Source organism: Pongo abelii, chromosome 5 (genome assembly GCF_028885655.2).
Source record: "Pongo abelii isolate AG06213 chromosome 5, NHGRI_mPonAbe1-v2.0_pri, whole genome shotgun sequence".
NCBI classification, from domain to species: domain Eukaryota; kingdom Metazoa; phylum Chordata; class Mammalia; order Primates; family Hominidae; genus Pongo; species Pongo abelii.
This window is the reverse complement of record NC_071990.2, coordinates 75,745,519-75,773,126: the sequence shown is the minus strand read 5'-3', so window position 1 is coordinate 75,773,126 and position 27,608 is coordinate 75,745,519. Positions and strand designations below refer to the sequence as shown.

At 36.0% G+C, this 27,608-nt stretch overlaps 1 protein-coding gene across 6 annotated transcripts in view; it reads left to right on the top strand.

Moving 5' to 3' along the window:
• Positions 1 to 27,608, top strand: part of COL12A1 (collagen type XII alpha 1 chain) — a 121,961-nt gene that overhangs the window by 40,191 nt on the left and 54,162 nt on the right. For 4 of the 6 annotated variants that reach the window (XM_063724866.1, XM_054557760.2, XM_063724864.1 and 1 more), the window contains 14 exons: positions 436 to 708; positions 9,616 to 9,882; positions 10,285 to 10,477; positions 11,595 to 11,716; positions 13,653 to 13,802; positions 13,885 to 14,004; positions 14,104 to 14,268; positions 14,848 to 14,994; positions 17,653 to 17,792; positions 18,343 to 18,472; positions 20,016 to 20,158; positions 20,808 to 20,937; positions 23,268 to 23,408; positions 24,498 to 24,623. In XM_063724866.1, the coding sequence (XP_063580936.1) occupies positions 436 to 708; positions 9,616 to 9,882; positions 10,285 to 10,477; positions 11,595 to 11,716; positions 13,653 to 13,802; positions 13,885 to 14,004; positions 14,104 to 14,268; positions 14,848 to 14,994; positions 17,653 to 17,792; positions 18,343 to 18,472; positions 20,016 to 20,158; positions 20,808 to 20,937; positions 23,268 to 23,408; positions 24,498 to 24,623 (2,247 nt within the window). The remainder of the gene's footprint in view (positions 1 to 435; positions 709 to 9,615; positions 9,883 to 10,284; positions 10,478 to 11,594; positions 11,717 to 13,652; positions 13,803 to 13,884; positions 14,005 to 14,103; positions 14,269 to 14,847; positions 14,995 to 17,652; positions 17,793 to 18,342; positions 18,473 to 20,015; positions 20,159 to 20,807; positions 20,938 to 23,267; positions 23,409 to 24,497; positions 24,624 to 27,608) is intronic. The other 2 variants (XM_063724867.1, XM_063724868.1) reach the window with 1 other exon arrangement.

Genomic DNA, 27,608 nt, shown 5'->3' with positions numbered 1-27,608 from the left:
TAGATCAGAGAGGAAAAGATCATGGTAAGGAAATAAAAATCTTTGTGAACAATGGGCCATGTCACAAGGCAGACTAAAATGTGATAAAATTCTGGGACTTAGATACATTTTTTTCCTTTGGAATTTTTTTTTTAAAGACAAATACTCCTCCTTCAAATTTGGATGTCAATCTTGTCCTGAAGGACAAGATTATCTGACTAGGCATATGAGGGCAAGGTTAAGAGGTAGGAATCAAATAGAATTCTAAAGTTTTATTGCATCAATCTATTCCACAGACAGAATAGGATGTACAACTCAGAAAGAAGAAATGGGCAATTTTAGACAAATGGAGTGTGAGTCCAGCAAGTCAGAATCTCTACCAGGATCAATGAATATTAATACTTAAATACCTACTAGACATTTTTAAAAAAGATTCCCTTTTAATTTCTGTTCTAGAACGTGGTTCTCCTCAAGATTTAGTTACTAAAGACATCACTGACACATCAATTGGGGCTTATTGGACATCTGCTCCAGGAATGGTTCGCGGTTACAGGGTCTCATGGAAATCACTTTATGATGATGTTGACACTGGAGAGAAAAATCTGCCTGAAGATGCAATTCATACTATGATAGAAAATCTGCAGCCAGAGACCAAATACAGAATTTCAGTATTTGCCACTTACAGCAGTGGAGAAGGAGAGCCTTTGACTGGAGATGCCACAACTGAATGTAGGTAACATTATGGGTGTGTTTGGGTGTGTGCTGGTGCTACCCAATAGTTATCAGCTCAAGTGACATGCAGTTTAATCACTTGAATGTTTTTTCTTTACATGATAAATGAAGACTGAGGAATTAGGATCTTTAAAGAATTTGGCTTAAATTCAGAGTAGGTTAGTGTCTAAAAGTATATCAAATTTTGAAATATTGAATCTCTTTCAACTAACTATATTTGTCTTTTTTTTTCTGGTGCAATGATTGACTAGATCGAATACCCAACTAGTAAAAAGACCAGAAGCTATGAAGCGAAGAGAATTCGGGCACATTTGTATAGCTGCATGATCTTTGTCAAGTTACTTAACCTTTTTTGAGCCTCAGTTTCCTAATCTGTAGAATGCAGATAATAAATCTTGTCTCTTAGAGTTGTGAGGATTGTATAAAATAGCAATATACAAAGTGGCCAGCATAGTGCCTAGCCACTTAGAGATGATTGATAAATGATGGGTGGCTATTGAAACTATGATTATCATACAACCAAGACTTAGTTTTTTAATTATTTATTTATTTTTATTTTTTATTTTATTCCTATTATATTTGGTAAGGTCAAATCAAAAGCCCACTCAATTTTCTGATGACTCAGATTTACCTCAATCTCACTAATATTCTTTTGTTTTGTAAATAATTATGAATGACCTATCATAATCGTCTGGCTGGTGAAGGATGTGTCAGGATATCTTAATTCACTATCTTAAAAAGGTTATTTGTTTAAGTGATAATCATGTGTCAGTATAGGTTCAGAAGTTGTAACAAATGTACCACTTTGGTGAAGGATATTGATCATGCGGGAGGCTGTGCATGTGTGGAGGTGGGAAAAGGTACGTGGGAAATCTCTGTACCTTCTGCTCGATCTCTGTACCAAAACTGCTCTAAAACAATAAAAAATCTATTAAAAACAAACAATTGAAACCAAACCAAAGCAAACGTCGTTTGTTAAGCATGGGCATTTCTAAGCATTTGTAGGAGAAAACTTTAATCCTTTTGTTTTGGGAAGCTTTTAGGAAAAGGAGAAAGAATGGGCATTCATGCATTTCCTTCTATAAAAAAGAAGTAGAGGAATTTGGTGATTTTTCTGGCGAAGGAAGAGAGAGGGAGAAGTGCCATGAGCAATTTCAGTTAAGTCCTATATCCTGATTTTAAGTTGTCCTTAAACTAAAATCTTTGTGTCTAAGTTCATTTTCTTATTATCATATGCAAGCTCAGTTGGATGTTCAAGTTTAAATTTGTATCTTAATTCACCAGATTTTTAAAAATCAACTTCTTTATAGGAAATTTAAATATGTGAGAAGACATAGTTCTCAGATATTCACATGATTGGTTTCTATGGTAGTAAATAAAATCTTGTGTCTGGAATATATTGACTGATGTAGTTTAAGAATGTGGTAGAAATTCATTCTCTACTTTTGAGGAAATTCACTTGTCAAGAGAAGCTGTATTGTAAACTTAGGTCATATATGACACATAAAGCTAAATTTATTTGTAGGAGTACAGATACAGTTCATGTGGCTGAGAAATTACAAAAGTATATGTATTTAAAGGGACTTTTTTCCTCCAAAAATTATCCTCCATTTTGTCTTTTTCCAAAAAGTTGGAGGCTTCAAATAATTATTTGGAATTTAAAATGTCTGCAAGAGATGTGTTGTTGCCAAAAGCAAATATGGTGGCAGAAACTAAATAAACCTCTGTATCTCAGAAGATGAGCATCTAAAAAATTTTCAATATTTCTTGGCTAATTGCTTGACTTAAACATTGATGAACAGAAAGGCCTGTTTTTTTCCCAAGTTAACATTTTTTTAAATTATACTTTAAGTTCTGGGGTACATGCGCAGAATGTGCAGGTTTTTTACATAGGTATACATGTGCCGTGGTGGTTTGTTGCACCCATCAACCCATCATCTACGTTAGGTATTTCTCCTAATGCTATCCCTCCCCTAGCCCCCTACCCTACTACAGGCCCTGGTGTGTGATGTTCTCCTCCCTGTATCCATGTATTCTCATTGTTCAACTCCCACTTATGAGTGAGAACATATGGTGTTTGGTTTTCTGTTTTTGCATTAGTTTGCTGAGAATGTTGGTTTTCAGCATGATCCATGTCCTTGCAAAGGACATGAACTCATCCTTTTTTATGGCTGCATAGTATTCCATGGTGTATATGTGTCATATTTTCTTTATCCAGTCTGTCATTGATGGGCATTTGGGTTGGTTCCAAGTCTTTGCTATTGTGAACAGTGCTACAATAAACATACGTGTGCTTTTGTATTTATAGTAGAATGATTTATAATCCTTTGAGTATGTATCCAGTAATGGGATTGCTGGGTCAAATGGTATTTCTAGTTCTAGATCCTTGAGGAATCGCCACACTGTCTTCCACATTGGTTGAACTAATTTACACTGCTACCAACAGTGTAAAAGCGTTCCTATTTCTCCACATCCTCTCCAGCATCTGTTGTTTCCTGACTTTTTGATGATTGCCATTCTAACTGGTGTGAGCTGATATCTCATTGTGGTTTTGATTTGCATTTCTCTAATGACCAGTGATGATGGTCTTTTTTTCATATGTCTGTTGGCTGCATAAATGTCTTCTTTTGAGAGTGTCCATTAATATCCTTTGCCAACTTTTTGAGGGGGTTGTTTGATTTTTTCTTGTAAATCTGTTTAAGTTCTTTGTAGATTCTGGATATTAGCCCTTTGTCAGATGTATAGGTTGCAAAAATTTTCTCCCATTCTGTAGGTTGCCTGTTCACTCTGATGATAGTTTCTTTTGCTGTGCAGAAGCTCTTTAATTTAATCAGATTCCATTTGTCTATTTTGGCTTTTGTTGCCATTGCTTTTGGTGTTTTAATCATGAAGCCTTGCCCATGCCTATGTCTTAAATGGTATTGCATAGGTTTTCTTCTAGGGTTTTTATGTTTTTAGGCCTTACATTTAAGTCTTTAATCCATCTTGAGTTAATTTTTGTATAAGGTGTAAGGAAAGGATCCAGTTTCAGCTTTCTTCATATGGCTAGCCAGTTTTCCCAACACCATTTATTAAATAGGGAATCCTTTCCCCATTGCTTGTTTTTGTCAGGTTTGTCAAAGATCAGATGGTTATAGATGTGTGGTGTTATTTCTGAGGCCTGAGTTCTGTTCCATTGGTCTGTTTATTGTACTTTAAGTTTTTGGTACCAGTACTATGCTGTTTTGGTTACTGTAGCCTTCTAGTATAGTTTGAATTCAGGTAGCTTGATGCCTCCAGCTTTGTTCTTTGTGGGTAGGATTGTCTTGGCTATGTGGACTCTTTTTTGGTTCCATATGAACTTTAAAGTAGTTTTTTCTAATTCTGTGAAGAAAGTCAATGGTAGCTTGATTGGGATAGCATTAAATCTATAAATTACTTTGGGCAGTATGGCCGTTTTGACGGTGTTGATTCTTCCTATCTACAAGCATGGAATGTTTTTCCATTTGTTTCTGTCCTCTCTTATTTCCTTGAGCAGTGGTTTGTAGTTCTCCTTGAAGAGGTCCTTCACATCCCTTGTAAGTTGGATTCCTAGGTATTTGATTCTCTTTGTAGCAATTGTGAATGGGAGTTCACTCATGATTTGGCTGTTTGTCTGTTATTGGTGTATAAGAATGCTTGTGATTTTTGCACATTGATTTTGTATCCTGAGACTTTGCTGAAGTTGCTTATCAGCTTAAGGAGACTTTGGGCTGAGACAATGGGGTTTTCTAGATATACAATCTTGTCATCTGCAAACAGGGACAATTTGACTTCCTCTTTTCCTAATAGAATACCCTTTGTTTCTTTCTCTTGCCTGATTGCCTTGGCCAGAACTTCCAATGCTATGTTGAATAGGAGTGGTGAGAGAGGGCATCCTTGTCTTGTGCCAGTTTTCAAAGGGAATGGTTCCAGTTTTTGCCCATTCAGTATGATATTGGCTGTGGGAGGCCTCTTTTGAACAAGGAGCAGACGTGGCAGGAATGAAATGTTCATTTTTAGGTTATGATTGGCCCTCCATATTCTCAGGTTCCACATGTGCAAAGTAACCAACTGCTGATAGACAATATTTTTTAAAAAGCAATAAGAAATAACAATACAACAATAAATAATAATGCTAGTAAAATACAGTATAATAATTATTTATATGACATTTACATTGTATTATAAGTAATGCAGAGATGATTTAAAGTTCAAGAAGTTCTCGAATAATATCATAACATTGATGAGAAAAAAGAATTGATTCCTGGTGGGGGTCACCATCTGTGTGGAGTTTGCACATCCTCTCCATGTCTGTGGGTTTCCTCCAGGTACTCTAGTTACCTCCCACATCTCAAAGATGTGCCTGTTAGGTGAGCTGGTGCGTCCACGTGGTCCCAGCCTGAGTGAGTGTGGGTGTGTGTGTGGGTGCCTAGGATGGGGTTCTCCCTTTTGCCCTGAGCTACTTGGACAGGCTGTGTCCACTGTAACCCTTAACTGGAATAAATGGGTGAATAATTGTGTTACTGGTTTTCATTTATCTTTCTTAAATGTATATATAGCTCACACGTACATCAGTTTTTCATATGAGAAGTGTTTTGGTTTTTATTGAGAAGTTTGGTGATGTTTTTGTGATCAGAAATATGATGTAGGAACTTAACGCTTGTTTATATCAATTAACCTCTGGAAAATTGGTTTCCTTATATCAGTTGTTCAAAGTTGCAGTTTCCAAGAAATTATTTAACGTTAGGTGAGAGCTTAGTGTATTAGGGAGGATATGCATAGGTTTATGCAAATACTACACCATTTTATATCAGGAACTTGAGCATGTGAGGATTTTGGTTTCTATGGGAGATCCTGAAACCAATCTCCCATGGATACCAAAGGGCGACTGTATGTGAAAACTGCTGAAATGTCTAAGTAAATAAGAAAGAAGTCATGGACCTTTCTTTGTTCTACCACCATTTTGTTGTTGTTTAGAAAGTATTGTCAGAAATCTGAGTGAGATCTGCTATTTAGATGGTAGAGGAATCCTAAGGTGTGGATAACTCAGCAGAACCCCGAGCCCATGCTCCTAGAGTTTCACATATGCTTCCAAGAGGGCATTTTGGGAATGTCTTTAAGATTGCTTTCTCCTGAAACTCAGGGACATGGTATGCAGATTGTTGATACAATGAAACGAATACATCATTGATACAATGAAAATCATGAATTGGGGTTAGAAAGCCAGCAGAAGGGACACTTTCTATTGCCCTTCTAATTTATGGCAGCTGGCTTAGCAGTGGTGCAGTGGATGTTTGAAAGTGTCTGGTGATAGTTACTAACACATGAAAAGAACTTACAATGTGAGAGGGTGTAACAGCATTTAATGGCATGTGGTATCCAATCAATGATGTAAAAATTCTTTCTCTTTGGTTATGGGAAGCCAACAAGGGTTTTTTTTTTTCTCCCTAAAATCCAGTTTCCCATTAAAACTAGGATGAGATATGCTGCACTGTATTTAATTTCAGTTTCTTTATTTTAAAGAGTTAATTAAAAGGCAGGAATATAAGTGAGGTCATTAAAACATATCAGGGTATGAGATATCACTTTTGGCTGTTATTAACATGTTTAAATTTTGAAACATTTTAAAGGTTGGTATCCCATTGTTTTTTGAAACTTAATTTTCTTTTTAGATCAACATTCATAAGATTTAACTTTTATTTTTCTAAATTCTGAATTGAGTGAAATTGGTTTAAAAATTTTGTAAGAGAGAGAATGTCTTGTTCCACTGAGTAAAAATTTAAGAGATTAAACAAAAGATGAGAAAAATGTATTGTAGCACAACCCCTTCTAGAAAACTGTTAGACACCCATCAACTTATTTGATATTTGTGACAACTGGTAATGCTAATAATCCAAATAGATTATTTTTCTATATACTATTCTTTCTTGTACTATTTTCAAAACTCCAGGTAAAGTCTTTAGATTTTTTGTTTGGAAATTCATATATATATGTTTATATAATGTATATTTTTATATAATAGTATATGTTTTATATATATAAACTTTTTTCCTTTTAATAGCTCACTTACCTGGAGAATAATAATAGCGAATTGATGATTAATCTAAATAAATTTTAATATTTCCAGAAAGTAATGGACTTCGCTGAGAGTTCTCTTAGTTTCTTTAAACCCAAAAATAAAAATTGCAGCCAATATAATTTTGATTGAAATTATATTTTTTCATCTCTCAGAAGCATAATTCATAACCATCATAACCATATATTGAATTTACCTACTTTATCATTCTATAAAAAATATGGCTGCTTTACAGATTTTATTTTTATTACTGATTTTAAGCAATTTAATTATGATGTGTCTTGGTATAGTTTCTTTATGTTTCTTGTGTTTGGGGTTCACTAAACTTTTAGGATCTGTGAGTTTATGGTTTTTATAAAATTTGAACAAGTCCATTCCATTATTTTTTCAAATACTTTATTTATTACACCCCCACTTTATTCAGGTACTCCAATTAATTACACATATATTAGTCTGCTTGAAGTTATCACACAGCAAACTGATGCTCTGTTCGTTAAAAAGTTTTTTCTTTCCTTGTGTTTCATGTTCTATTATAATGCCATCAAGTTCACTAATCTTTTTTTTTACATTTTCTAATCTGCTGTAAATATTATCTTGTGTATTTTTCATTTTAGATATTATTTTTATCTCTAGAAGTTTGATTTGAGTCTTTTTTATATGTTCTATATCTCTAGTTAAAATGCTTAATCTTTCTTCTACCATTGTTACATATGATATATAGTTATAATAGGTGTTTTAACATCCTTTTTAATTCTGTAATATATGTCATTTCTAGTTCTGTTTCTATTGATTGATTTTTCTTCTTATTATGTGTTGTCTTAGTTTGGACTGCGATAACAAAAGGTATTACTATTGACTGAGTGGCTTTAACAACAGAAAGTTATTTTCTCACAATTTTGGAGGCTGGAAAGTTGAAGATTAAGGTCTGGCAGGGTTTGATTTCTGGTGAGGGCTCTCTTCCTGGTGTGCGATCACCTTTCTTTATGTCCTCATATGGCCTTTTCTCAGGCTGTGAACGTGGAAAGAGAGAGAGAGCTCTTTGGTGTCTCCTTTTTTTCTTATAAAGTCACCAAGCTGATCAGATTAGGCCCTCACTCTGATGACCTTATTAAACCCAAATTGCCTCCACAAAGGCCTCATGTTTAAATGTCATCACATTAAAGGTTGAGACTTCAACATATGAATTTAGTGGTGGGAGACCTTCAATCCATGATACAGGTCATAAGTTTTTCCTTTTTGGCATGCCTTGTAACTTTTATTAGATGTCAGATTTTGTGAATTTTATTTGCTTGGGTGCTAGATATTTTTATATTCTTATAAATATTCTTAAGTTTTATTCTGGAACACAGTTAAGTTACTTGGAAATAGTTTGATCTGACACTTGCTTTTAAACTGTTTCAGTTTAGGACTAATTTTGCCCCATTATTGAGACAATCACCTACTAAATATCCTACATGATGTCCCTAGAGTTGTGAGGTTTTCTCTTCTGGGTAGGGGGAACATTTCTAACCCTGTGTGAGTTCCAGAAATTGTTCCCTGGGCTCCTTTAGGGTGGTTCTTTCCCTAGTTTTGGGTGGTTTTCTTACACATACGCACTGATTATCCTAGGTTGAAGACCAAGTATTTTCTCTGCGGCACTCTGTCATTCACAGTACCCTATTCTTCAAGTTCTGGTTGCTTTGGGCTCTCCAGACTTGCAACAACATCTTGACAATTAAGGGAGGCCACCAAGCTCCATCTGGATTCCCCTTTCTTTTACTGGGGACTGGAAATTCCAAGCAATAGCTGGGCAATGATAGAACCTATTCCCCTTTGTTCCTTATCTCTCTTAGGGATCAGTGTCCTGTGCCAACTGATATCGTGTCTGAAAATTATTGTGTTTTATTTTTCTTAGGTTTTTTTTTTTCCAGGTTTCTTCGTTGTTTCAAATGGCTCTTGACCACTTGAACATGAAATTTTCTTTTACAATCAGGAAAGATTCTTTGCTGATTTTGAATTTTGTTTAGCTTAATCTTTTTCTATAGAACATGTTTATGTTCTTTTGAACACTGATTATTGAACTGAATAAAATGGTCCTGCTTACGAATTCTAATTATGTATAAAAATAGGATGTTGTAGGTTATTTGTGGCTGTTGGTTACTTATTTCATATAGCGTTATTAATAATTGTGAAATATTAGTAAAATGGAATTTAATAAATAATTACATATTATTGATTACATATTAAGCAAACACTATTTACAGATAGTGCTTTCTGAAATACTCAGCATATACCAGTTTATCTTTAGAGCCCCTGAGATATTTTGAAGTGTTGGTTTCCTATTCTTTTGTGCTCATAGTCTGAGATGTGCATGGCAATCATAAGAGTGGTGTTAACTACAGTCACTCTGGCTAGTTATTTATGGATTGCAACTTTTTCTGAAAAAGTCCAAGTAAAATGTCCAACCCTGCATTCATAATTTTTAGTATTCTCCACAGCATTATTACTGGATAAATTCTTTACAGATGGAAATATAATAAAAATTCTAAAGCCTTATCTCCGGAAACGGATGTTTTCTTTACTAAAGTCTCTAGAAGGCAAATAGGAAATCTCTGCAATATGAACTTCCATTTTTTAGTATTAGCTAGATAAAACGAAAACATCTTACTGAGATCTCAATGAGATTAGGCTCACACGCCATCATGAATTTATGAGAGATTACAATGCTAAGCAATGGAACAGTGTACATATTTAAGAAGCCACAGAGAGTTTCTTTTCACATAAATGAAGAGGTGGACGTACATTTTTTTCAACATGGTATACAGTTTAATCTTCCTTTTATCTCACAGTATCTCGAGATTCCAAAACCCTGAAAGTAGACGAAGAAACAGAAAACACAATGAGAGTTACGTGGAAACCAGCACCAGGGAAAGTCGTCAACTACCGTGTTGTCTATCGCCCCCATGGGGGAGGCAGGCAAATGATTGCTAAGGTGCCCCCCACAGTCACTTCAACAGTGTTAAAGCGACTTCAGCCACAGACCACATATGACATCACAGTTCTTCCTATTTACAAGACGGGAGAAGGAAAGCTTAGGCAAGGATCAGGAACAACAGGTACGAAATAATAATTATGTTTTGAGGGGGAGAGAAGGTAATGTTTTAAAAGATGACTTTGGTATGTCTACTTCATTTGTAAATGTTTAAAACAGATTCTGTAATAAGTTAAATTATAATTATTAGACAATGTCTAAATAACATGTTATTTTTACCAATCTAGTGCCTGGTAAAATGATTCTACATATTAATGTTCTTATGCAAATCTAATCTGAATTGTGAGAATTATTTACACTTCTACTTAGCTAGCACTCTGTTATCTGGACTTCTATGGAACATGCTATTTTGTGCTACCAGACTTAAACCCTTTTTATGGATATGCCTTTTTGTGGGGCTAATAGAAAAGAAATCCCAAAGCCTAGTCTTATAGATAACATTTAAAAAATCTTTTTGTCTTTACAGCTTCTCGATTTAAGTCTCCCAGAAACCTCAAAACATCTGACCCAACCATGTCAAGCTTCCGAGTGACTTGGGAGCCTGCCCCTGGGGAAGTGAAGGGTTATAAAGTCACATTCCACCCTACGGGGGATGACAGAAGACTGGGGGAGTTAGTGGTTGGACCCTATGACAACACAGTTGTTTTGGAGGAACTTAGGTAGGAATTAACTACGTTTGTATCAAAGGATGAAATTAATTTGTTTAAAAGGTTGAATAGCTTTTGTAAATTAGTAGGCTTTACACAAATATCACTTATATGTCTGTTTGCCAGCAAAGTATTTAAAATCAGCTAAAGCTGTTTTCTTATGCTTGGTGCTGCTGGAGTTGAAGTTAGGTTTCAGAGGTCAGCAACAGAATTTAGGCCTGAGCAGGATTTTTTGTAATGTTTAACAATTTTTGTTTGTTTTTAAGTGATCAGAATTGGTGTTTTCAATAACACCCTGCTTTTAAGAAATTAACGTTCTTATTGCACAATGTCACCAAAATTGTAGCCATGTGGAAGTGTGGGGGGGTTCCTGTACCTTTTGGCAAGATTTGAGGGACTCATGCTGAGATCTTGCATGTGAATCCCCCTCCAGTGTGCCATACAGGAGAAAGAAGGCAGGACCTTGTGGGTGCCAGCTGACAGGAGAGGGCAAGGCTGGGCTCATGAAAGGTCCAGCTCCAGGCTGTGCAGTGAAAAACAAGGAAGTTTCAGTTTGAACAGCACCTTACATTCATTACAGTAAAAAGAATGAACTACTGTGTGTAGTCTTTTGGGAAGTTTGTTTTTCAATCATTCATTCAAGACTATTGAAATCTATATAAATGCTTGTGATTTACTTTTACCAGAGTAGGGAGTATAAAATTTATTGAGCTTACTATGTGTCAGGCATTGTGTTAGGCATTGTCTTATGTTACCTTGCAAGGTACAGCACTTCAATTATTTTCTTAAAGCCCATTGCTTAGAAACAGTAAGATTAAAGAGTCTGACCCTTCCCTGAAAGGCAGGGTAGAGACTCTGCATCTGCTAGAAAGGCAAGACAGAAACCAGTGCTGTGAATTCCTAGTGTTCTCTGGAATGCTTGCTGTCTAGTTTCTCTTGACACCTCACAGGGTAACCGTAAGTGAGGAAGTGGCGGAAATTATTTTTCTTCTCTTATAATGTTGTACACTATAAACTCTTCATAGTGAAAGCTTGTAAATCAAGAAGAATGTCTTTAACAAAGCAAAAAAAAGTGCTACCACTTGAGCCTATGGTTCTCACAGGCTATATATATACTTTAACATTTTAGGGCTGGTACCACCTATAAAGTAAATGTTTTTGGAATGTTTGATGGAGGAGAAAGCTCACCACTTGTTGGACAAGAAATGACAACCCTTTCTGACACAACTGTAATGCCAATTTTATCTTCTGGTAAGAAATTGAGTTACATTCCTCGAGGAAAACAACTTAGGAAACTATTTCAAATGTGAACTGTTAGCGTATCATACAATGGAAAACAATGATACAAATTTTACACTAAAATTTATTTCAATAATTTACATACTTAGCAAAAAAACTTCTTCAAACATCCAGTCAAGCATGCTTTTTGACAGTATTTTTTTATACTTCTTTTATCAGCATTGCATTATTTCATACTTAAATTATTACATAAATCTATTTTTAAGAGTAATATATAATTATTAATGTATTAATAATTATTAGTAATGTAATTAATGTAGTAATTTTAAATTATCTAATAATGCATAATTTAAAATTGTGCATTAAATTTATTAATGCATTTAAATATTAAATCTAAAATTATGCATTATTGCATAATTAAGCTTTATTATTTAAAGATGAGTTTTTACTAAATGTAGATATTGTACCTTTTTCTATTTTTAGTGACTAAGATGCAGTTTTCTTTTGTTAAAGTCATTGCAGAATTGTTTTATTTGGGCTGGGTAAGCAGTGTTGGGTTACATAAATAGGTGGGCAACTATGACTTGGGAAGCAAAATGGTAACATAAGCCCCTTAGGTTTTCTGTCCCTGCCACAATTATAGCCTTTATGAACATAAAGCTAGTTTTTAACATTCTTAGAGATGGAGGTGGTGGACAGAGTTTACTTCTGATAGTTTTCATTATTGCTAAAAAAGAGTAGATCTGGGCAGAGCAGGAGCAGGCTTGTAAGGGCTTATTTTTTTGGGATAGTATTTGGGAATCCTTAATCCTGATATAGTATATAATATATGAGTGACACATTTGTATTTTGTAGTGTGATGAGCATTATTTAATTTTTCCAGTGATTTCTTTTGTAATATGAAGATCAAATGCTAACCTTGTAATAAATTGGAAAATTTATAGCTGGTAATATAATCTTTTGGAAAGGAGAACATTAAAAAAATGGATGTGGACAAAATCAAGTGTCAAATCTTGCTGTTTTGCATTAATGTTCTATTGTTTCTCTGATGATGATATTAACTGACTTATATTTTTATTTTGTAGCTTGTACACTGAGGATGTTGGGATTATTTTCTCTTTCTAAAGCGTTTCCTTTTTATCAATGTTTGTGCTTATCTTTACAGCTCTCAATTTGTATATTTGTTTGCATACTTTTCTAAATTGTCTTCCTTCTTTCTTGATTCTTTAAATGTGCAAACTTCACCATCTATATTTACCTGATTTTTATTCATAGTAGATCATAAATTTAAATGATTAATAGCTAAATAATAATATATCATGGTTTAAAAAATATATCTTTACCTCAAAAAGGTATAATTTTTAAAGTTATGTGTCTAATCTTTCATATATATGTGGTAGTTACCTAACAGCTTAGCTATTTGAAAAGATAATTTTTGGCTCACAAAAACCTTTTTTTAGTTTACATGTTTTATCAGTCCATCTCATTCTTGTCTGCTATGACCATTAAATATTGCAGAAGAATGCAACATCTAATGATTTGACTACATTAAAATTTTATTAAAGTTATTAGTACCTCATAGTTAGACAACTATACATTCTCATTTATTTATTTCAGCCTTTGAATTTGTGAGCCCATCAAATTTTCAACAATGGCTTAATTCAAGTCTCCAGGTTCTATGAAAGAGGGCAGGAAATCGAGTCAAAGATAAAGGAAAGATTGGCCACTGAAATAATCTTTGGAGGAACTGCTGATTCTTAAGGCTGTTAATTGAGGTTAATAAATCAGATGGACATATTTTCAGAGTCTTCTACTCCACATCACTGAGCTAGACCATAGTACTGAGACAGGCAACACTGAGGATCCAGGGAGTGGCAGAGGTGTGATGAGGAAGTACCCTTGCCAACAATTTGCTTCTTACTGTCTTGTCTCATGATTGCCATGTCAGGGATGGAGTGTCTCACCAGAGCTGAGGCAGACATTGTGTTGCTGGTGGATGGATCATGGAGCATCGGCCGGGCAAATTTTAGAACTGTGAGGAGTTTCATTTCTCGTATTGTGGAAGTCTTTGACATTGGCCCCAAAAGAGTACAAGTTGGTAGGTTCTGACAACATTGGAGCCATTTAGACATTTTTATCTTTCTCTTTCACATGCACTAATGCCAGTGGTGTCATTTTAGCTCTTGCTCAGTATAGTGGGGATCCCAGAACAGAGTGGCAGTTAAATGCGCACAGAGACAAGAAGAGCTTGTTGCAAGCTGTGGCAAACTTACCATACAAAGGAGGCAATACTCTCACAGGTGAGTAAGGACTGTCTGACACTCTTTCAGCTCATGCTTCTGGTTAAGGTTTGTGGCTGAATGGTGATGTGACTGATTCTCTTTTAAAAATCCCACTAGGGATGGCTTTGAATTTCATTCGCCAACAGAACTTCAGGACCCAAGCTGGCATGAGACCTCGAGCTCGAAAAATTGGTGTGCTCATTACTGATGGAAAATCACAAGATGATGTTGAAGCACCTTCAAAGAAACTCAAGGATGAGGGAGTGGAGCTGTTTGCTATTGGTACGCACTGAAAAGGACAGTGATGCCCGTGGGGTTACAAATGTGCTGAGGATATTTTTCGTAGTTAGAAGTTTTATCTGAGGCATGAAAAAAAAAACACCATTTTTTTTCTGTCACATAATTTATCAAAATAATGTTCCAGGAAGTTAATTCATTTTTTTCTTCTTTTTTGGGACAAAACTACATGGTTTCTTAAAAGAAAATTAATAGATCAAGAAGAAAAATGTGCTATTAATAGGATTCAGAAAAACTCCTACTTGGTTTTCCACAGAACCATGTTTATTTTTGTTATCCATTATTTTACATTCCAGAAAAAACACCGAAGAGACACTTTTTGGTGGGAAATTGGTGCTAGATACATTTAGAAGAAACCAATTTAAAAGAGCTTTCAGTTTGTATTATCCTTTGTTTCTGTTTTATTATTGAGAAAAATAATATGTATGTTTTAGTTAACTAATTATTAAACCTTCATAGTTGGCCAAAAGCAGCCATGAATTAAGAAAGCCGTAAATCATTTGCTTCGTTCCATTAATTTTTTTCTGAGAAGTGCTTTTAATTTGTATATATCCCTTTTTGAAGGTATTAAAAATGCTGATGAAGTCGAATTAAAGATGATTGCAACTGATCCTGATGATACCCATGCATACAATGTGGCAGATTTTGAGTCACTCTCCAGGATAGTGGATGATCTCACCATTAATTTGTGTAACAGTGTCAAAGGTCCAGGTAAGTTTAGCCCAGAGTTTCTCGCCCTTAGCACTGCTGGCATTTTGGGCCAAATAATTATTCTTTTGGGTGGGGGGGAGGGCACTATTTTGTGCATTATAAAATGTTTAGCAGTGTGAAGGGCCTCTGCTGGTTGGATGTCAGTAGCATCCCCTAAATTGTGGCAACTAAAAAGATCTTCAGTTGTTGCCAAATGTCTGCTGCAGAAAAAAACTGTCCCCAGTTGAGAATTGCTGCTTTAGTCACTGATTTTTTTTTTTTTTCCGATTTGTTTCTCGTGATGGCACCTCAATGACTTCTAGCTTATTTGAGGATACATTTAGTTTATATCCTGCATACCTGCACCCTCCCCCACACAACATATATATAAATGGGAAGGGTTAGGAAGACAGGGAAAGAGAGGTGCTTTCTTTTCTGGTATATACCTATTGTCTTGTAAAGCATCTTCACTCCATTTAGTTACTAAATTGCTATTAGATGGTTGTTCCCAGACTCTTGTTTTCCTCAGTTTTGGTACCCTTTTTGATTTCCTAGTGTGAGCAGGAATAAAAGAGCAGTCTTTATATCTGATTTGCTTTGCCTCAACTGTAGATGATCAGATTTGAAATTTTACACTTATAATCCCTAAATATAAAGAGAAGCTACAATTTTACAGTTTAGACATTTAGAAATTATATAACCTCTTTTTACCAGTGAAGAAACTGAGATCTGGAGAAAAATTACTTAGTCTGGGTCAAATGTTTAAAGATGTTTTTAGGGGTATTAAAAAAAGTAGATATAGCTAAGGAATTAGGATATTGAAATAAAATTATAGAACTGGATTTATACCAACAAAGGATGGTGCATGATGATTACTCTCTGTGTAAATCATGGGACAAAACATGGTAATCACCAAATTTGAAGGTTTTTTGAAAATTAATGATAAAAATTATGGCTCTTATTATATGAGAAAAATTTTATTTAAGTACATGTAGATTATGGTAAAATTGTCCTTCATTAATTTAATTTGGTTTTGGAAAAGTTGGAATAAGTTTAAGAAATAATGTGGTAGAAATGGTTCACTTGCTCTGGGTGCTAGGGGTATGTTTATTTGAATGTTCCCTCTTGGGTTTCTTTCTCCTAACTTTGGCAGATTTTCTTTTTTGAATTTTGAACAACAGATTGACCTTTTCCCTGGAGAAATAGACCAGCCTGGCAGCCAGAATTTGTAGGCTTCTGGCTCTTGATTAGCTGAGAGAGTTGTAGTTTTATTCCATTGGAGAGAACTTTGAGTGGGGATGAAAACATCTTTTATCTGTTTTGCTTTTTTTTTTTTAAATGAACTATGTAATAGTTGCATTCATTCTAGTTTCCCAGACAGTAAAATTGCTTGATAATTTTGTAGGTTTGACTCTTACCCAAGTACAATAAAAGTTAAGATACTAAGAATGGAAAGGCTTTCCCCAGTTTTGGCTTGCACAAAAAGTAGAAAGAGTTTATATGAGAATGATTTGCCATGCTTATGGCATTATTGGATTAATCCCTTTCTCTTTTAATTATTATTTGGGCCATTTTCCTGTTAGACATATTGAGCTTAATATTTCTATTTTCATCAGCATTTATTCCAGATACTGTTATGTATTAGTCATTTCACCTATATCCACCCACAGGGAGCACAATCACAGGCGGTAGGTTGTTCCCAGATTGAAAAACATGTGTTTGTTTGCACTCTCTCCAGTGATACAGTTGTCAGCTTCCTTTGTTATGCAGCTAGATCCTGTTAGAGAATAGAATGAATGAAAAATCAATTCTGTCCTCACAGAGCATAACCTTTAGTTAAGGAGAGAAGACATGAATATATGGAAACAAAATGATAATGAGGGCAGGGAAGTTGTGTGGTGCCAATAGTGATAGGGACAATGGAGAAGCTAAATTGTCAGGACCTAAATTCTTATTTACTGAGTATATGTACAAGAGTAGAGAGAGGAGAAAGTATCAAAAGGTGATTCAGAGGTCTTGTATTAGTCTGTTCTCATGTTGCTAATAAAGACCTACCCAAGACTGGTAATTTATAAAGGAAAGAGGTTTGATTGACTCACAGTTCCATGTGGCTGGGGAGGCCTCACAATCATGGAGGAAGAGCAAGGGAGGTCTTACATGGAGGCAGGCAAGAGAGAGAATGAGAGACAAGTGAAAGGGGAAACCCTTATAAAAGCATTAGACCTCGTGAGACATTTACTACCACTAGAGCAGTATGTGGGAAACCACCCCCATGTTTCAATTATCTCCCTGTGGGTCCCTCCCACAACACTTGGGACTTATGGGAGCTACAATTCAAGATGAGATTCGGGTGGGGACACAGCAAAACCATATCGGGTGTTGAGTCTCAGTGACTTGTAAATTGGTAAAGTTTGTAAGGAAGAGGAGGATCAGGTTTTAAGGAAAGACAATGAGCTCATGTTTTAATCTTTTGAGGCTAGAAAACCTTTTAGTTACCTACTCATAAACGTCTTACAGGTGATGAGCCTCTAATACAGATTTATTGTAGCTACTTAGTATGTGAAAAGAAGTATGTGAAAGCTTAGAATATGGAGGGTAATATTGTTTCAATGTCATTTCAAATATTGTCACCTTTCTACAATAATGAGAAAAGTGTATACCCTTTATTTCCATGTGTAGGTGATTTGGAAGCACCTTCTAACTTAGTTATTTCTGAGCGAACCCATCGTTCTTTTAGAGTGAGCTGGACACCACCTTCTGACAGTGTGGATCGATATAAGGTGGAATACTATCCAGTTTCTGGAGGGAAACGTCAAGAAGTGAGTAGGAACACCTACAACTTACTTCTTCCTGATGTTGAGATTGGGTCCTCCTCATTAGGGCTCTGAGAATAATGTTAGGTGAAGGGCAAGAGGGATGAAGAGGGGCCAGAAATGAGTCAAGAATAGTGCTTTCTATTCTTGACTTTGCTCGGCAGGCATTTCCATCTGGCTTTAATTAAAGGGAAAGAGCTTTGCTTAAATTCTTACGGTTTCTAAGAATTGTAGAATATCACTATTTTTTTTCATTAAAATCTAATTAGAAGATGCTTGATTTATTTATGAATTTGTAGTAGAATCAGAGAGTTAGCAAGGAACATTAAAGATGATCTATTTTTACCCATTCATTTTACAAATAAATAACAGCTGGGAGAAAAATTATATGAATCGTTCAAGATCTCATTGTAATCTGATAGTTTCCAAATACAAGACAATGGCCTAGTTGAAATATAGATTCTAAGCTCACTGCAGTTAACTACTTTGTAAGTATAGTAGGAAAAAGGGAACTGATTATACATACGTTGTTGCTCTGTTTAATTTTTCCCCCTAGTTTTATGTGAGTCGAATGGAAACTAGCACAGTGCTGAAAGATCTGAAGCCTGAAACTGAGTATGTTGTCAATGTGTATTCTGTGGTAGAAGATGAATATAGTGAGCCTCTGAAGGGGACAGAAAAAACCTGTAAGTCAGATTAAAAAATTGTTTCTCATTGCTTTCTTTTCCAAGATAAAGCATGATGGCTCATTTTTGCCTACCTTCCAAATAATTTCTTTATTCAGCATCCATTCTATAAATATTTACGGAGTGCCATCTTTGTGCAGGTGCCCAGAAAATACTCAGTGGTTTTCTACTCCTACTGCTGATCCTGCCATCATGGAGCTCCACTGTGGAATAGGGGGGTCACTGCCATGATAATCTAGAGGGAAAACAACCTTTGATGGAGTTATTCACTTCTTAGAGTCTTTAGATTTTTGCTTTCAGGAACATCTCCTAAAATGCAAATATACCTTTCAGGGGGATAATTTTACATTTTACTCAGTTGTTATATGATGACATTTTATTGAGGAATAAAGCACATCAGGAGTAAGATATGAGGAAGGATACCATGTGGGGAGTGGGACTAAGATCAGGAAGAAGAGCGTACAGAGATACCGATTTCACTTTTGCTAATGGCCAGCGCTCCCTGCTGCCAGTGAGATCTTCTCTTTTCTTTCTGGCATCTGGTCTTTGCTAGAGAAACTCTAAGTGCTTTGGCTTTGAGTAGCGCTTTGGGGGTAGATGTTCCTTGCTTCTAGTCCTGGTAATGCTTCCAGAGACATATGAAAATATTCTTTCCTACTTCTTGCTTCTTGGTTGGGCTCTAGGGGGAAGAAGGAAAGCCACTTTTAAGAAGAAGGAGTGAGCATCACTCTCTAGAGCAAGAACTGACTTTATGTACTGCTCAAGTTTTAGATCCTTATCTCTTCTCTTATATCCCTTTATATTAGACTATAGGAGGTGAGAAATAATGTATTTTATAACTGGCAGGATTAATATGATAATTTCTTAAAACTTTGAACTCAATCTTTGAACAAAAAATAATTGGAAGCAATATGGGTGTTATAGGGAGATTGCGCACATGTACCATAGAGCCTAAAGTATAATAATAATAATAATAATAATAATAATAATAATAATAATAATAATAATAAAAAGAAAAAAAACAAAAAAAAAACAACAACAAAAAAAACTTTTTCCTCTGCTTCATGGGTTTATTTTCAAGAAGCCTATAAATCCCTGATGTTCCAGTTATTAATGTATAGTGTTCTTATTTTAAATTTATTTTTTGAAGAAATATAAAAAATAGTGTTGATTACATATATATAAAGTTCTGTGATTGAAGAATAGAAATAGTCAACTTAGTGATGTTCCAGAAAAAGAGAGTAATGTATCAGGAAGTTGGTATCTATTGTAGAGACTCACTGGAATGTCATTTGAAACCTGAACTTTAACATTTTCCATCTATAAAATAGTGGTAACGTGCAGTCTTGAATATGAAGTGCAATGAGCAATGTAAATTGGATTTTTTTGGGGCAATGGGAAGGATTATATTAACTCTTATTGATTTCTCACAGTAACCCACTGTCTAGTATATACAAATATCAATAATTGAGTACGAAGCAATGGTTAAAAATGAGTGGAATGAAAGGAACTGGACTGATGGTCTGCTTTTCTGTTTTGGAAGTGCCAGTGCCTGTAGTCAGCCTGAATATTTATGACGTTGGCCCTACCACCATGCATGTGCAGTGGCAGCCTGTGGGAGGAGCTACTGGCTACATCTTGTCATACAAACCTGTTAAGGACACAGAGCCAACAAGACCCAAAGAGGTGAAAGATGTTTGTTTCTTTAACATTGGGTCTTCCCAAGACTTTATAGCTTTATAGTGCCTATTATACTGCAGTTACTTACGAACTCATTTATAATTTTACATACAAAATGGAAAAATAGAAAAGTAGGTTTGTGGTCTGCAACACATTGTGGAAAACATTGGCATGGACTGCCCACGGTGACTGACGCCTGTGTAATCTCAGCACTTTTGGAGGCGGAGGTGGGCGGATCACCTGAAGTCAGGAGTTCGAGACTAGCCTGACCAATATGGTGAAACACCGTTTCTACTAAAAATACAAAAATTAGTCGGGTGTGGTGGCAAGTACCTGTAGTCCCAGCTACTCAGGAGGCTAAGACAGGAGAATTGCTTGAACCCGGGAGGTGGAAGTTGCGGTGAGTTGAGATTCAGCCACTGCACTCCAGCCTGGGTGACAGAGCGAGACTCTGTCTCAAAAACAAAACAAAACAAACCAAAAAAAGAAAAAAAAAAAACAAAACATCAGCATGGAAAAGGAGATGTAATCTTATACATGAAAAATACAAGCTGTATTATAATCTAGTACAAATAGACTTCAATTGACTATTCCAAAGGTAAATGGAAAAGTTTGATTTGAATATCTTATTTATGCTCTGCATATCCATGTGCAGATGCGTTTGGGGCCAACAGTGAACGACATGCAGCTGACTGACCTTGTTCCCAACACGGAGTATGCAGTCACAGTCCAGGCTGTCCTGCACGACCTCACTAGTGAACCCGTCACTGTTCGGGAAGTCACCTGTAAGCTACTGCTAGTTTTATTTCCCTACTTATTGCTGTGAGCGTAATGTTCATTAGAATTTATTTCATGTGATGCTAACAATAATTTGATAATTTATATATAAAGTTACAGAGTTATTACTTTTGACAATCAAATTTGAGAATAAATGTCTCAATTCTAGATTTATGGAGGCATCTCAAATTGGCTCTAGGATGTGTATTTTTTTCACATTGATCATGCCTGAAATTGAAGTGTTTTACAATCAATGGTGTCTTACTGTTATTGCTCTCTTACTGATGAGAATGGGAATGTTGAGTGAATGTAATTTTGGAGGAAGACATTGGGTTTAATATCAAGATGCTCCAAGTTCCTGTTGATGTAGAAACTCTGTGGCACATATGATTAAGTCTGTTTCAGTTAAGTGAATTAATCAATTTACCCAATGCAAAGATATATTGATCCCCTATTATATGCCAGTCACTGGGCTAGATGTTGGGAATACCACTATGACATAATACAAAGCAGTATAGACCATATGGACTCCTTCCTGGTTTGCATTTCTCTTGTGTGTGTTGGTCAGCCTTTTGTGTACTTCTGACTTGTTTTACTAAGCATTTAGGTGCTTTTTTCTTGAAGAGTGACAATGATTGCACTTACCCACTTACTGCCTCTTGCCTTACCCAGCTGGTATTTTGCTTCATGCTTGGGGAGATTGACATGCTGGGATAGATGAGCTGGCTTAAATTTAATGAGTCTTGGCCCACACTTCTGAGAAAATGAAGAGTTTTGAAGGAACTTCAAGGAGGAAAAAGGGACTAAGAAAACAGAGCATGATGGGGCAGAGAAGAGAAAGATCCCCTACAGTATGGGTCAGTGTAAATTAATTGACAACAAACAAATATTTATTAATCCTCCTTTATATGTTAGATCCTGTCTGGGGCTGGTGGTTTTGTGAAAATGGGAAAGTGGCAGATGGAAGGAATGGGGAGTCAGCCAGGGATAGAGACTCATGTTCTGAAAGTGCTGAGAGAGGAGACCGAAAGTTACAGTGAAATTAAAAACAAATATGGTCACAAACTTGGATATGGTGCTGGACTGGAACAGTAGAGGAATGGAGGGCAGAGAGAGATGCACAAGACAAAAATGTTGAAGAGATGGAGGCGCAGAAATGTGGAAGTGGAGCTAGAGAGTTAGGAAGACAGATGTAAAGAGTCAGAATGAGAGACAAGTTAAACTAGTCAAATGGGCAGCTGGAAAAAGTGAAATACATCTCATATTACAGGAGAAAATCTCCTCATTCCTTATCCTCCTTCCCCCCTTTTATAATGGAAAGTTATGTTAGATTTGGTAAACATTTACCATTTGGATTTTCTTTTTTTTTTTTATTTGCAATGTTTTATTTTAATTGAAAACATATAAATGTACATTCATTTGATAACCTTTTGATATAGGCAAAGGCCTCATAAATATGCATGTATGTCTGCCAATTCATGTTCCGTGTCCACTGTTTGAGGGACATGGATGAAATTGGAAATCATCATTCTCAGTAAACTATCACAAGAACAAAAAACCAAACACTGCATATTCTCACTCATAGGTGGGAATTGAACAATGAGAACACATGGACACAGGAAGGGGAACATCACACTCTGGGGACTGTTGTGGGGTGGGGGGAGGGATAGCTTTAGGAGGTATACCTAATGCTAAATGACAAGTTAATGAGTGCAGCACACCAGCATGGCACATGTATACATATGTAACTAACCTGCACATTGTGCACATGTACCCTAAAACTTAAAGTATAATAATAATAAAATAAAATAAAATAAAATTTAAAAAAAAAGGATTTTCTTCTAACAATTTAGGTGTCTGGGTTTTTTTATAAGCTTATTGGATGCTTAATGTTGGCTCATCTTCATTCTTCACTCTGTAACTATTTTTTTCTGTCACGTTCTTAAGGGTGCATAACTCTATTGATTTTGTTTTCTGTCTTGAGTTAAATATCTGATAAAGAAACATGAGCTGTACATTTATGATGAATTATGATTTATTATGGGGTTGAGCAGCAAGAGATTATTTAAATAGTGTGGAATAAGAGTAATATATAATTGAGAAGTTAGCCTTGTGATAACAAAAAATTAAATATATTCTATTTTTGAAAAACCTTCTTAAGAAGAATTCACTCTATCTGGTAGAATCATGGTACTTTTATCGTCATAATCATTTTTTTCAGTTATTTTGCCAAACACCTTTAAATTTTCTCCAAACAACTTCTTGAAAGCTTGCATGGATGCTTTAGAGCTTTGTGGTTGAGAAGCACATCTGGATTTAATATCTCGTGCTTCTCTAGTGCCTTTACCCAGACCTCAGGATCTGAAACTCAGAGATGTGACTCACAGCACTATGAATGTCTTTTGGGAACCTGTGCCTGGAAAAGTGCGTAAATATATTGTTCGATACAAAACACCAGAAGAGGATGTCAAAGAGGTAGGTTGAAGATGATAGTAGATATGAAAATATTTGTTTTCCTAGTAGGTTTAAAAAAGAACTTTATCAAGTATGGATGATAGCATGTTTTGAATACTTGTCACTTTGTTAACACAGTGTTGAAAATTTGTGATATTAATAAAGCAGTTTTTGAAAATCAATAATATATTGGACTGTCTTGTCAAAACAGAAATGTTTTGCTGTGTGATATTAATCTCAGAAAGATCATCCCTTGGTAGATAAAAAGTTATCAAATCTAAATGGTATTTCGTTCTCATCCAGATTCCTTATATGGCACTCTATTCTAAGAATTACTAGAAAATGTCATGTTTCTAAAAATAAAAGGTAGCAAGAGGATGCAGCAATGAAGAGGAGCAGTTTGTCAGATAACAGGAAGAGAGGAGACTAGAGAAGGACACAGAGAAAGGAGGAGTATGTTGTTAGAGGGGTGTCCTTTTGGGACTGTTTTTTTGGGAATTCCGTGATGACTGGATTCAAAGTTAGAGCAAATTAGAAGGGCTTCATGGACCAGCAAAACTTGTGTGTGCTTGAGGGAGTATCAATGTCAGAATCTCAGAGGCATTTTTGGAACATAGAAGTCATTTCTCTAAGCACTCAGTTACTGGTTCTGCTGGTCATTTGTGGATTATACAAAAGCTACTTTATACATGTGCACACATTTATTTCATTCTGCATTTCCATTTAAAAGGGATACAATGGCCAGTGGATCTCACAAGGTTCTTGTGCATAGCAAATGAAGTAATGCTGTGCATAAGAGACCATTGCTGAAAGAAATAATGCAGTGATATAAAGGGAAACAGGTGGAAAAATGGTTAGGTTGTTTGAATTCATAGGCAGTAATTATTTTCTAGGCAGTCATGTGCCATATGATCTAGTACATACATTTTTTTCCAGTTTGGAAATATTTAAACTGTGTCCAATTTCTGGATTCTCATGTAAATTGGAAAACACTGCTCTTTTCTGATCACAGATGTTATATTCTTATGCTGACAGGTATAGTAAACAACAGAGAGATGTCAAAAGTAAACCCTTTGTAAAAGTAGTTCCACTGCTCTGTTACTGTTATAGGTAGAGGTGGACAGATCAGAGACCAGCACTTCCCTCAAAGACCTCTTCTCACAGACCTTGTACACAGTCAGTGTTTCTGCAGTACATGACGAGGGGGAGTCTCCTCCAGTGACTGCTCAAGAAACTACCCGTGAGTTGTGCTCCTGCTCCACTGATAATGGGAAACAACCCTTTACATGCATGTGTAATACAATTTACTGGGTCATTTTGTTTCTTAATGCTACCTTTGCCAGTATTTAATAATGCTTGGATTCATAGATTGTTTTCACTTATTTTTTTGTAACAAGGTGTCCCATCTTCTATCTTTGCATCCGTTCCTTTTATGATACTTTCCATCAGCCACTGTCATTAATTTGTCTTCCAACTACAACTACTTGATGTGCACCTGTGTATGTGTGTGCATGTATGTGTAGTGGGGTGGGCAAGTTTTCTTGACATATGTTGCACATTTGCTTTGGAAAAGATGCATTATTTATAAGTTTTTTTGGGGTATTTTACTATACATGAAGTGTTATCAAGGGTAACAAAATATAAGCATCTTTGCCCTCATCAGTTCATGATTTAGTTGTGGAGATAAGAAAAAATTAACTGAGAATACATGGGATCATGTAAGGAAGGTCAGATGGCACTGAAATTGTGTGCTGTCAGATTTCAGAGGAAGGGGCGACTGCACTGTGAGTGGAGTGCTGGGGGAGACTGGGCAGCCTGCCCAGACCCTGCTTCCTGCTCCATCTGCTGCAGCTCCTGGAGATGTCAGTTCCTCTCCCTCTCATGGTGTCTCCATAGTATTTAACACAATCATTATTGCCTGTTGGTCTTTCGCTATGGATTCTACTTCCCCCTTGCTCTCTCCTAATGAAGGAAGAGACATTTTGCTCAACTTTGTATCTCCAGTGCCTGGCACCTAATAGCTTAATCCAGTGCTCAGCCCATTACATAAAGCAAATAGTAGTTAAAAAAACATTGAGGCCTAGAGCCAGCAGTGTTCCAAACAAAAATAATGGTAGTTGTATGTGTAGTTTTACATTTTCTGGTGTCCACATTAAAAAAGGCAAAAATAGATGGATGAAATTAATTTTGATAATGTTTTATTTAACCCAGCATATCCAAATATATCCATTATAATTTCAACAGCTATCAGTACAATAATTATTAATGAGACATTTTACCTTTTTTCTGTAACAGTTCTTCAAAATCCAGTGTGTATTTTACACTTAGAGCATGTCTTAATTCAGACTAGCCACATTTTAAGTGCTCAGTAGCCAACTACATGTGGCTAGTGGTTTCCATTATGGACAGCACAGGTCTAGATAATTTAAGCAACTTGCCCAGCCACATCCAGTAATCTACTGATGGGACTGATACTATAGTCTGGAAGCTTTTCCTCCTTTCCAGAAAATTCCTCACCAAAGGCTCAATGGCATGTTCTTTAGTGCCCAGCTGCCTATACCTAATTAGGGCATCTTGTCAAATGTTATAACCTGCTTTTTTTTTGGAGACAGAGCCTCGCTCTGTCACCCAGGCTGGAGTGCAGTGGCACGATCTCGGCTCACTGCAAGCTCCTCCTCCCAGGTTCATGCCATTCTCCTGCCTCAGCCTCCGGAGTAGCTGGGACTACAGGTGCCGACCACCATGCACGGCTAATTTTTTGTATTTTTAGTAGAGACGGGGTTTCACCGTGTTAGCCATGTTGGTCTCGATCTCCTGACCTCGTGATCCGCCCGCCTCGGTCTCCCAAAGTGCTGGGATTACAGGCGTGAGCCACCGTGCCTGGCCATAACCTGCTTCTTAACTTCAGACCTATCCACTTCTCCCTTTTTGACTCTGCTGTTTTCTTACCATGTGAGATCTCTTAGCAATTTCATTTATTTTCCTGGCTTAAGTTCTTACCTGGTAAGGGTCATGGCTGGAGCTAAGAATTGATGCATATGCATCAGTAGACTGACAGCTTTGCATAAAAATAACATAACAGGTGTAGTGAACAGAAAAGGAAGTGAGGAAGAAAGGCTAGTGAGACAGGTAATTTAGTAAAGTAGATTAATATTTTTAATATATATTTTCCCTTAAGATTTCCAAATAATTTTCAGATACATTTAAAGTACATTCTTAATACTGCTTTGTTTTGCAGTTGTGCTGGTGGAAATAGTACCACTCTCTTTATCTCAATGGGCCTTTTCATTGTAATTATTAGAACAAATTTTTAATGGCTCTGGGGTTCGTGTAATTAGCTTTGGTTACCAGAAAATAGAGAAATAAGTGACAATGAAAGCTCAGGAATGGTGGCAGACATAAAAAAATGCTTGTGCTGCAAAACAGCCAGAGGACCTGGTCAATGGAGGGGCTGTGAAAGGGGATTTCAGCAGTCATTTGGGTCTCCAGGTGTTCAGTTCTCTGAACAGGGTCAGCATGTTCTGCTTCATATCATGTTTAAGGTTAGTGATCTATAGGAAGAAGCTATGTGTGGGTTACCTGGATCGTAACGTGCTCAGAGTTCCTTTCCTGTGGCAATATTCCTAGATTGGAATTCACTGTATGTGTAGCAGTATGTATGTATGTTCTAATCAACTGTCAGAGTGCAATACTTTTAGTGTTGTTTACAGCTAGGCAGACATTCTCATTTTTAAACTGCAGTGGTATGTGTGTTTTTAAAAAATAAAAATGAAACTGTTTCCTTTGGGTATCAGAACAACAAATTATGAACAATAAATGAATAACGATTTCCTTGAGCATCATCTTTTATGTATAATATATCAGCATACCTAGCTTATGACTTCTCGGTTAAGAAGGACTTCTTAACCCAGAGTCTATGAATGTCTTTGGGGTTATTGATAGACTGGAGAAGGTCCATTAACTCTCTGATATGTGGCCAAGTTTGTGCTTTGTGTATTGTGTATTGCTGTGTGAAAGAGTCCATGGTCTTGATTTGATTCTTAAAAAGTTGGAGAAAGGTACTAAATGGTATCTTAAAAAAATCATCATTTAAATAGAATATCCTTAATAACCTATTATATCCACAGAATGCTTGCAGTTTCCAGAGCTCTAGGAATTGGTGAAATATTTGGTTCTAAGCAATGTATTCAGTTTTCAGATGTCCATTAATATAAAACAAGGCAGT